A 12183-nucleotide genomic window follows, 5' to 3' on the forward strand; every position below is an offset into this window, starting at 1 on the left:
AAACAGGCCCTTCCGCCCATCGTGTCTGTGCCGGCCATCAAGCACCTCTCTATTCTAGTCCCATTTTCCAGCACTTGGCCTGTATCATTGTATGCTATGGCGTTTCAAGTGCTCATCTAAATACTTGTTAAATGTTGTGAGGGTTCCTGCCTCTACCACCCCTTCAGGCAGTGTATTCCTGATTCCAACCACCCTCTGGGTGAAAAAATTTTACCTCAAATCCCCTCTAAACCTCCTGCCCCTTACCTTAAATCTATGCCCCCTGGTTATTGACCCCTCCGCTAAGTCTCTTCCTATCTAACCTATCAATGCCCCTCATAATTTTGTATACCTCAATCATGTCCCCCCTCAGCCTCCTCTGCTCTAAGAAAAGCAACCCTAGCCTATCCAGTCACTCTTCATAGCTGAGGTGCTCCAGCCCAGGAAACATCCTGGTGAATCTCCTCTGCACCCGCTCCAATGCAATCACATCCTTCCTATAGTGTACTGCCCAGAACTGTACACAGTACTCCAGCTGTGGCCTAACGAGCATTTTATACAACTAAAATGATAAAAAGTTTCATGGTACAAAGCCAAGTAGTCAGTGGCGCAGTGGTTATCACCGCAGCCTCACACCTCCAGCGACCCGGGTTCAATTCAGGGTGCTGCCTGTGTGGAGTTTGCAAGTTCTCCCTGTGTCTGCGTGGGTTTCCTCCGGGTGCTCCGGTTTCCTCCCACATGCCAAAAGATTTGCAGGTTGATGGATTAATTGGCCTTTATAAATTGCCCCTAGTATAGGTCGGTGGTAGGGAAATATAGGGACAGGTGGGGATGTGGTAGGAATATGGGATTAGTGTAGGATTAGTATAAATGGGTGGTTGATGGTCGGCACAGACTCTGTGGGCCGAAGGGCCTGTTTCAGTGCTGTATCTCTAAACTAAACTAAAGAAAAAAAGTGTCTGGATGTGGTGTACATGGCAGCATAACAGCTGTCCGAACACAAAGTAAAGGGGTTAAGAAAGAAACAAGAGGTCTGCTAGTGTTCCAATGAAGCTCAACCCAACCTCATCTTTCGACTCGACACTTTACAGCCTTCTGGACTCAACAATGAGTTCAATAATTTTAGATCATAACCTCTGCCCCCATTTTTTTCCCTTTTCTCGTGCTTTTCTTTTGCTGATTTGTGCCCCCACCCCGTTTCCTTCTTAATCCCTTTGCCTTTGGACAGCTGCTATACTGCCATCTACACCTCATCCAGACACATCTTTGATTTCTTTACTTGGCTTTGTACTATTAAACCTTTTGTCATTTAATCTCACTTGCCCTCCACCCTATTAAAGGCCAGCTACCAGACTCGAACCTGACGGGACCCGACGACATGAGTCGGACCAGGTCGGACACGCTCTATCACAGGTAAGTGGTTCCACTGTTAATTTCATTTTTGGACTAGAAACGTGGTTTTGTAACAGTTATTTTTACCTTGTGCAGATCAGCAACAAAGTGAAAAACAGAAGGTAAGTTAACTGATAGTCGGGTCGGGTGTGGGAAAAAATTGAAGGACTTGGGCTGGGTCAGGTTTTTTTTTCAGACCCAAGCAAGCCTTTACACCCTATCACAAAGAACAAAGAACAGTACAGCACAGGAACAGGCCATTCGGCCCTCCAAGCCTGCGCCGATCTTGATGCCTGCCTAAACTAACACCTTCTGCACTTCCGGGGCCCATATCCCTCTATTCCCATCCTATTCATGTATTTGTCAAGATGTACTCTTAAACATCGCTATCGTACCTGCTTCCACCACCTCCCCTGGCAGCAAGTTCCAGGCACTCACCACCCTCTGTGTAAAAAAATTTGCCTCACACATCCCCTCTAAACTTTGCCCCTCGCACCTTAAACCTATGTCCCCCAGTAACTGACTCTTCCAGCCTGGGAAAAAGCTTCTGACTATCCACTCTCCATGCCGCTCATAACTTTGTAAACCTCTATCATGTCGCCCCTCCACCTCCGTCGTTCCAGTGAAAACAATATGAGTTTTTCCAACCTCTCCTCATAGCTAATGCCCTCCAGACCAGGCAACATCCTGGTAAACCTCCTCTGTACCCTCTCCAAAGCCTCCATGTCCTTCTGGTAGTGTGGCGACCAGAATTGCATGCAATATTCTAAGTGTGGCCTAACTAAGGTTCTGTACAGCTGCAACATGACTTGCCAATTTTTATACTCGATGCCCCGACCGATGAAGGCAAGCATGCCATATGCCTACCTTATCCACCTGCGTTGCCACTTTCAGTGACCTGTGGACCTGTACGCCCAGATCTCTCTGCCTGTCAATACCCCTAAGGGTTCAGCCATTTACTGTATACCTCCCACCTGCATTAGACCTTCCAAAATGCATTACCTCACATTTGTCCGGATTAAACTCCATCTGCCATTTCTCCGCCCAAGTCTCCAACCGATCTATATCCTGCTGCATCCTCTGACAATCCTCATCTCCACCAACCTTTGTGTCATCCACAAACTTACTAATCAGACCAGCTACATTTTCCTCCAAATCATTTATATATACTACAAACAGCAAAGGTCCCAGCATTGATCCCTGCGGAACACCACTAGTCACATCCCTCCATTCAGAAAAACACCCTTCCACTGTTACCCTCTGTCTTCTGTGACTGAGCCAGTTCTGGATCCATCTTGCCAGCTCACCTCTGATCCCGTGTGACTTCACCTTTTGCACCAGTCTGCCATGCGGGACCTTGTCAAAGGCTTTACTAAAGTCCATATAGACAACATCCACCGCCCTTCCCTCATCAATCATCTTCGTCACTTCCTCAAAAAACTCAATCAAATTAGTAAGACACGACCTCCCCTTCACAAAACCATGCTGTCTCTCGCTAATAAGTTTGTTTGTTTCCAGATGGGAGTAAATCCTGTCCCGAAGAATCCTCTCTAATAATTTCCCTACCACTGATGTAAGGCTCACCGGCCTATAATTTCCTGGATTATCCTTACCACTCTTCTTAAACAAAGGAACAACATTGGCTATTCTCCAGTCCTCTGGGACCTCACCTGTAGCCAATGAGGATGCAAAGATTTCTGTCAAGGCCCCAGAAATTACTTCCCTTGCCTCCCTCAGTATTCTCAGGTAGATCCCATCAGGCCCTAGGGACTTATCTACCTTAATGCTTTGCAGGACACCCAACACCTCCTCCTTTTTGATAATGAGATGAGACTATCTGCACTCCCTTCCCTAGGCTCATCATCCACCAAGTCCTTCTCCTTGGTGAATACGGATGCAAAGTACTCATTTAGCACCTCACCCATTTCCTCTGGCTCCACGCATAGATTCCCATCTCTGTCCTTGAGTGGGCCAACCCTTTCCCTGGTTACCCTCTTGCTCTTTATATAAGTATAAAAAGCCTTGGGATTTTCCTTAATCCTGTTTGCCAATGACTTTTCATGACCCCTTTTAGCCCTCCTAACTCCTTGCTTAAGTTCCTTCCTACTGTCTTTATATTCCTCAAGTGCTTCATCTGTTCCTAGCCTTCCAGCCCTTACAATGCTTCCTTTTTCTTTTTGACTAGGCTCACAATATCCCATGTTATCCAAGCTTCCTGAAACTTGCCAAACTTGTCTTTCTTCCTCACAGGAACATGCTGGTCCTGGATTCTAATCAGCTGACGTTTGAAAGACTCCCACATGTCAGATGTTGATTTACCCTCAAATAGCTGCCCCCAATCTAAATTCTTCAGTTCCTGCCTAATATTGCTATGATTAGCCTTCCCCCAATTTAGCACCTTCACCCGAGGACTACTCTTATCCTCACCCACTAGTACCTTAAAACTTATGGAATTATGGTCACTGCTCCCGAAATGCTCCCCCACTGAAACTTCGACCACCTGGCCAGACTCATTCCCTAATACCGGGTCCAGAATGTCCCCATCCCTAGTTGGACTATCTACATACTGTTTCAAGAAGCCCTCCTGGATGCTCCTCACAAATTCTGCCCCATCCAAGCCCCTAGCACTAAGTGAGTCCCAGTCAATATTGGGGAAGTTAAAATCACCCACCACTACAACCCTGTTACCTTTACATCTTTCCAAAATCTGTCTACATATCTGCTCCTCTACCTCCTGTTGGCTGTTGGGAGGCCTGTAGTAAACCCCCAACATCGTGACTGCACCCTTCCTATTCCTGAGCTCCACCCATATTGCCTCGCTGCATGACCTCTCTGAGGTGTCCTCCCGCAGTACAGCTGTGATATTCTCCTTAACCACTAATGCAACTCCCCCACCCCTTTTACATTCCCCTCTATCCCGCCTGAAGCTTCTAAAGCCTGGAACATTTAGCTGCCAATCCTGCCCTTCCCTCAACCAAGTCTCTGTAATAGCAACAACATCACATTTCCAAGTACTAATCCAAGCTCTAAGTTCATCTGCCTTACCTGTTATACTTCTCGCATTGAAACAAACGCACTTCAGACCACCAGTCCCGCTGTGCTCAGCAACATATCCCTGCCTGCTCTTCCTTAGTCCTACTGGCCTTATTTACTATGTCCTCCTCATTTACTTCACTAGCTGTTCTACTGCTCTGGTTCCCACCCCCCGCCACACTAGTTTAAACCCTCCCGAGTGACGCTAGCAAACCTTGCAGCCAGGATATTAGTGCCCTTCCAGTTTAGATGCAACCCGTCCTTCTTGTATAGGTCACAAATCTTCCCTTTTGTTGTTTTTTCCCCCTCCCCCCTTTCACTTGCTCAAAGCCTTTTACATTTCTAACCTTTGCCAATTCTGATGAAAGGTCATCAACCTGAAACATTAACTCTTTTTTTTCTCGAAGATGCTGCCTGACCCAACATTTTCTGTTTTTGTTTCAGATTTCCAGCATCTGCAGTATTTTGCTTTTGTTAAGTATATGGGATCTTAGTATTCATAAATAGAAATACTTATAACAAAAGCAAATAATTTATGCTGAACCTATATAAACACTGTGGTTAGGTCACAGCTAGAGTACTGCATCCAGTTCTGGTCACCACACTTTAGGAAGGATGTGAGGGTCCTTGAGAGGATGCAGAGGTGATTTACCAGAATGGTTCCAGAGATGAGGAATCTTAGTTACAAGGTTAGGTTGGAGATTCTGGGGTTGTCCTCCTTGGAGCAAAGGAGGTTGAGATCTGACGGAGGTGTACAAGACGGACAGGTTTAGATAAGATAGACAAAGAAAAGTTGTTCCCATTAGCTGATGGGACAGATTAAGGTTTTGGGCAAGAGATACAGGGGTGTTGTGAGGAATAACTTTATATACACAGCGAGTGCTCATGACCTGAAACACCTTTGAGAGTGTTAGAAGCAGGGATGATGAATGATTTCAAAAGAAAATTGGATGGACACTTTCAGGGCACTAAACTTGCAGGGCTAGGGGGAAAGAGCAGGGGCTAGGACTGTCTGGATAACTCTACAGAGAGCGGACATGGACCCGATGGGCCGAACGGCCTTCTTTTGCGCTCCACTGCGTCCAGCATGAAAGCCAAAACGGCGCAAGGATACCTCGAGCCAGTCTCATCCCAACTTGCCTAGAATTATGATGCAGAATTTGCACGTTTATAAAGCAACCTAACAGTACAAGTGTCCCATGATAAAGTGCTTCCAAATAACAAGGGGAGGAAGATACTTGTACTGACAACTTCTACACACACAAATCATAGCAGTTGCACAACATCGGGCAAAGTTCTATTCAGTTCAGTTTGGTTAGATACTCATATTGAATTTCAATTGTCTTTTCAAAGATAAATAATTTCAGCTCATCTTTCAATACTTGTAATACTGCTGAGGGCGGCGGCCGTTCTTAATACAAGAGTAAACATTCCCGTTGCAAACGCTTTACCTGAGGCAGGTTCATGCACCTTCTCGCTCCTGCTGTCCCCATCCCCTCTGGCCGGCTGCACCCGGCCCCCGTGCCGGTAATTCAGCGGCTCCTTGAGCTGGAAAGCGCCGGTGGAGGCGGCGCGGAGCACAGAGGTTGCAATCAGACGAGTGCGTAGGATCTCCATAAGAGCTGAGGGCCTGGTCAATGTACTTCAGAGGCAGAAATAGCAGAGCGCTACCGGCCGAGAGAGGAGTTGCAACTACGACAAAATGCAAATAAAATCTTTGCAGCAAGAACTACTGCTATGTTTATGGCGAGCATACAAGCTTATAAAAATGCAAACAGTTCATCGAAGTTTGCAGCAATATATTTTAAAAGACTTTGGCCTGGAATTACGTCAGGGCGAAAACCCCGCCCAATGGTTTGAAAGTGGGGGAGAAACCCGCCTCCATGGGTCTTGAGAACTCAAGCTCATTGCCCAGGACTTCCACCAGGCTGAGCCAGGAAGCCCCGCCTCCAAGAGCTGCTGGCCAATCAGCAGACTGGCAGCTCAGTCTCAGCAGCGCCACGGGAGCAGTGGGCACAGCTGGCACTGCACCCAGGGACTGGAGCAAGAGGGACGGAAAAGGGGTAAGTTTCTGGGGCCTTTTCGGGACAGTCGGCCGGGCCCCGGCGAAGCAAGGGGTAGTTGGGGGCGGGCGAGGGAATGTATCTCAGTGGGGGCAGCTGGCCCTCCATAGGGCACTGCCCGATCAGGAGCACCCCCCCCCCCCAAGCCCGCAAGCAGACCACCATGTTTTACTGGGAATGGACCAGCAGTGGAGGGAGGATCAGCCTGCCCACCCGCCCCAGGCCAATTAAGGCACTTAAGTGGCCAATTAATTGCCACTTCCGGGCCTTAATTGGCCTGGAGCAGGCAGGCCATTGTCGTCCCTTGTAAAATCAAAGCAGGAGCAGGAAGGCGATGGGAACAACGCAACCCCCCAGCATGTACTACTCAATTTTACAACAACACCCCCCCCCCCCACCCCCTCCTGTGGGGAGGCATAAAATTAAGGTCTTTCTCTCTCTTTTGAGACCAGATCAGCAGAAGCCCTTCCCTCCAGCTCTCTGTGATTGGAGAGAGATTTTAGGACCCACATTTGTGTGCAGTGCACTTTGGTATTTTGTTAGATTCACTTTATTACTTTGCACTATTAAAATGGATTTTAAAAAATGTTTCACAATACTTTTTTCTTTAACCACTAATGGTGTACAAAATTATCACCGAAAGGGAAGTGAGTAGCCGGTGAGTTTTTTTTTTAAGTATAGGTTTATTCGTAGTAGTAAGGTTTATTATCTAATAGATAGAGGAATGGCAGGGCTGCTCCGACCGCTAGAACACTCATCCTGTGCTATGTGGGAACTCCAGGACACTTCCAATGTCTTAGATAACCATATGTGTAGGAAGTGTCATCAGTTTCAGCAGCCTCTGGTGTCAGTGTGGTCCATCCATGAGATTGAGAGCTTAGTGGATAGCACATTTATGGATCTGGCCACCCTGCAGTTTTAACTGTATGCAGGGAGAGAGGAAATGGGTGACCACCAGGCAGTCAAGAAGAAACAGGCTGGTTGAGTAAGAGTCCCCTGAGTGCATCTCCAAACAGCATTCAGTTCTAAGTACTGATGAAAGTGATAGTTCATTTGGGGAGTACAGCCAGAGTCAAGTCCATGGCACCACGGCTGGCTCAACTGTACAGGGGGGCACAAGACTGGAAGAGCAGTCGTGATCGGAGATTCGATAGTTGGGAAAATAGACAGGCATTGCTGCCGCCACAGAGGTGAATCAAGGATGGTATATTGCCTCCCTGATGCCAAGGTCAAGGAATGGCTGCAGACCACCGTGACAGGGAAGAGTGAACAGTCAGCAGTCATGGTCCACATCAGTACCAATGGCATAGATAGAAAGGAGGATGTGGTCCTGCAGTCAGAATTTAGGGAGCTAAGTAGAAAATTAGCATGCAGGACCTCAAAGATAGTAATGTCCGGATTACTGCCAGTACCAGGCACAAATGAGTGTAGAAACAGGAGGATAAAGCACATGAATGTGTGGCTAGAAAGATGGTGCAGTAGGGAGGGCTTTAGATTCCAGAGACATTGGGACCAGCTGTGGGGGAGATGGGACCCGAACAAGCTAGACGGGTTGCACCTAAACAGAGACAGGACCAAATTCCTCACAAGACGATTTGCTTGCGCTATTGGGGAAAGTTTAAACTAACTTGGCAGGGGTGTGGGAACCAGGGGGTGATGCTATAGAGGAATATCAAGGCGCACAGAATACTGCGAGAGACAGATAGCACTAAAGTAGGAAATAGTAAGTTATTAGGTAGGTTCAGAGTAAGGGGGAAAGCAATAAAGTCTAAATTAGGTTTACTGTGCATGTATGTGAATGCACGGAGTGTGGTTAATAAGATTGGTGAATTGCATGCGCCGATAGCCATGTGGAAATTTGATGTTGTGCTATAACAGAGACCTGCCTCAAAGAAGGGCAGGACTGGATATTAAATATTCCTGAATACAAGGTGCTCGGGAAAGATAGGAAAGGAAGGAAAGGGGTGGGGTGGCAGTATTTATTAAGGAGAACATTGCAGTGCTGGAGAGAGAGGATGTCCCAGAGGGGTCAAGGACAGATACTATTTGGCTAGAGGTAAGGAACAAAAAAATTACATTGCTCGGTGTAGTCTATGGGCCACCGAGTGGGAAAGATGTAAATGAAGAAATTTGCAAGGAAGTTACAGACAGGTGCAAGAATTTTAGAGTTCTTATAATGGGGGATGTTTACATTTTCTGAATGTAGACTGGGATAATATAGTGTAAAGGGCAAAGAGGGGCAAGAGTTCCTAGAGTGTGTTTAGGAGAATTTTCTACCGCTGAATGTTTCTAGTCCAATGTAAAAGGAGGCACTGCTGGATCTGGTTCTTGAGAATGAGGTAAGCCAAGTGGATCAAGTGTCATTAGGGGAATATTTAGGGGACAGTGATCATTGTATCATGAGGTTTAGGTTGGCTGTGGAAGAGGACAGGGAACAATCCAGAGTTAGAATAATTAACAGGGGGAAAGCCAACTTCAATGGGGTAAGAATGTATCTGACCCAGATAAATTGGAATCAAAAGTTGGAAGGCAAAACTGTAACAGAACAATGGGCTTCCTTTAAAAACAGAGATATTTTGGACATAGTCACGGTATATTCCCATGAAGGGAAAGGTAGGGCAAACAAAGCCAGAACTCCCGGATGACAAAAGAGATAGAGATTAAGATGAAGAAGAAAGTGTGCATATGACAGATATCAAGTGGCTAATACAACTGAAATAAAAGCAAAATACTGCAGATGCTGGAAATCTGAAATAAAAACAAGAAATGCTGGAAATACATGTCAGTGACCTTTCATCAGAACTGGCCTGAAATGTTAGCTCTGCTTCTCTCTCCACAGATGCTGCCAGATCTGCTGAGTATTTCCAGCATTTCTTCTTTTTAATACAACTGAGAACCAGGCTGAATATAGAAGGTTCAGAGAGGAATGAAAAAGCAAATAAGGGAAGCAAAGAGAGAGTATGAGAAGAGACTGGCAGCTAACATAAAAGGGAATCCAAAAATCCTCTCTAGGCATATAAATAGTAAAAGGGTGTTAAAAGGAAGAGTAGGGTTGAGTATGGACTAAAAAGGGGATTTATGCATGGAGGCAGGGGGCATGGCTGAGATAGTAAATGAATACTTTGCATCTGTCTTTACCAAGGAAGATGCTGCTGTGCAGGTCATGGTGAAAGAAGAGGTAGTTCAGACACTTGAAAGGTTTAAAATTGATAAGGAGGAGGTATTGGATAGGCTGTCTGTACTTAACGTTGATAAGGCACCAGGACCGGATGAGATGCATCCAAGGATACTGAGGGAAGTGAGAATGGAAACTGCGGAGGCACTGGCTACGATTTTCCAGTCTTCCTTAGACTTAGTGGTGGTGCCAGAGGACTGGAGAATTACAAATGTAACACCCTTGTCAAAAAAGGGTGTAAAGATAAGCCCAGCAACTACAAGCCAGTCAGTTTAACCTTGGTGCTGGGGAAGCTTCTAGAAATGATAATCTGGGACAAAATTAATAGTCACTTGGACAAATGCAGGTTAATTAAGAAAAGCCAGCACAGATTTGTTAAGGGTAAATTGTGTTTAACTAACTTGCTTGTGTTTTTTGATGAGGTAACAGAGAGGGTTGATGAAGGTAATGCAGTTGATGTGGTGTAGATAGATTTCCAAAAGGCATTTGATAAAGTGCCACATAACAGCCTTTTCAGCAAAGTTAGAGCCCATGGAATAAAAAAAGGACAGTAGCAATATGGATACAAAATTGGCTGAGTGACAGGAAACAGAGAGTAGTGGTTAATGATTATTTTTTGGACTGGAGGAAGGTTTATAGTAGAGTTCCCCAGGGGTCAGTGTTGGGACCCCTGCTCTTCCTGATATATATTAATAACCTAGACCTTGAAGTGCCATGCCGTGGTGGTGGTCTGCCCAAGGGCAGGTCCTCTGCTCTTTTTCTCCATCCAGGAGAGATAAGCATGACAAGGGAAGTGTGTATTTGAGGTGGTTTCCCATAGACCTTAGTGTACAGGGCATAATTTCAAAATTTGCTGATGATACAAAACTTGGAAGTATTGTGAGGAGGATAGTGCAGAACTTCAAAAAGACAGACAGGTTTATGGAATGGGCAGACAAGTGGCAGATGAAATTTAATGCAGTGAAGTGTGAACGGATTCATTTTTCTGGAAAGAACACCGAGAGACAATACAAAATAAAGGGTACAATTCTAAAGGGGGTGCAGGAGCAAAGGGACCTGTGTGTATATGTGCATAAATCACTGAAGGTGGCAAGTCAAGTTGAAAGAGCGGTTAATAAAGCATACAGCATCCTAGGCTTTACCAATTGGGGCGTAGAGTACAAAAGCAAGGAAGTAATGTTAAACTTGTATTAAATACTGGTTCGGCCTCAACTGGAGTATTGCGTGCAGTTCTAGGTGCCGCACTTTAGAAAGGATGTGAAGGCATTAGAGAGGGTGCAGAAAAGATTCATGAGAATTGTTCCGGGGATAAGGAATTTCAGTTACGTAGATAGAGTGGAGAAGTTGGCACTGTTTTCTTTGGTGAAGAGAAGGTTGAGAGGAGATTTGATAGAGGTATTCAAAATCATGAGGGGTCTGGACAGAGTAGATAGGGAGAAACTATTCCCATTGGTGGAAGAATCAAGTACCAGAGGGCACAGATTTAAGATAGCTGGCAAAAGCAATGGCGACAAGGCAAAACTTTTTCATGCAGCGAGTGGTTAGGATCTGGAATGCATTGCCAGAGAGTGTGGTCAAGTGGGAATTGGATTATTATCTGAGAAGGAAGAATGTACAGGGCTACGGGGAGAAGGTGGGGGAGTGGCACTAGGTGAATTGCTCCTTCAGAGAGCCAGCACAGACACGACAGGCTGAATGGCCTCCTTCTGTGTTGTAACCATTCTATGATTGTGTCTAAACAGGAGTGTTGTGTTAGCGCTACTTAAAAATAAATATGTTTTGAGTTTATACTGTATTTTAGTGTCAGAAAACACCCCGTGGCACTTCACTGAGGCGAGATGTAAAATGGATACCGAGTCAAAGGGGGTTGAGGGAGGGAATTACGAAGTGTGGGCCTAAACAAAGATAGAGTCAGAGGAATGGAGAGTTCTGGGGGTTGTGGTGCTGGAGGAAGTAACCGATATAGAGAGAAGCAAAACCATGTGGCGATTTGAACATGACGATGAGAATTTTAAATTGGAGGCATTTGGGGAACAGGATGTCAGCAAAGACAGGGTGATAGGTGAGCAGGAGTTGATCAGGGATAGGAAATGGGCAGAGCGTTTTGGATGAGCTGAAATCTAGAGGTTAGCAGACGGGAGGCAAGACAGAAGAGTATTTGAATAGTCAAATATTGATGTACCATAAAATTCTGGGCATTATCTTGTAAAAACTTCTTTTAAAATCTGCCTTGCACCCAAAGCATATTAAATGGCAGAGCAAACATCTACACTTAGGCCCTCTATGTACCCAGCTGTAATTACTATTTTGAGAATATAGGTCAGAGTGAAAACCAAAGTACAGCATTTCTCTTTTGTTAAAGAGAGTTGGAAGCCAGCAGAACCTGTCTTCTATCACTGCTGTGACAAAGTTAAGTATATGGTCCTGCACAATAAGGCATGGCCCGTTATCATAGTTTCTCAGTTAAAATACATTTCCAAAATTTTCATTTCCATGTTTGTAAATTATGTTCAAGTTGAATCCCTCACCTTCATAACTACT

General features: G+C 45.5%; 1 protein-coding gene across 1 annotated transcript in view; it reads right to left on the reverse strand.

The window, feature by feature from the left end:
- Positions 1-6321, reverse strand: part of LOC137373030 (4-trimethylaminobutyraldehyde dehydrogenase-like) — a 75782-nt gene extending 69461 nt beyond the window's left edge. The window contains exon 1 of the mRNA XM_068037762.1: positions 5856-6321. Within this exon, the coding sequence (XP_067893863.1) occupies positions 5856-6021 (166 nt within the window). The 5' untranslated portion in view covers positions 6022-6321. The remainder of the gene's footprint in view (positions 1-5855) is intronic.
- Between the last annotated feature and the right edge of the window lie 5862 nt (positions 6322-12183).

The sequence above is a fragment of the Heterodontus francisci genome, chromosome 8, assembly GCF_036365525.1.
Source record: "Heterodontus francisci isolate sHetFra1 chromosome 8, sHetFra1.hap1, whole genome shotgun sequence".
Taxonomy (NCBI): Eukaryota; Metazoa; Chordata; class Chondrichthyes; order Heterodontiformes; family Heterodontidae; genus Heterodontus; species Heterodontus francisci.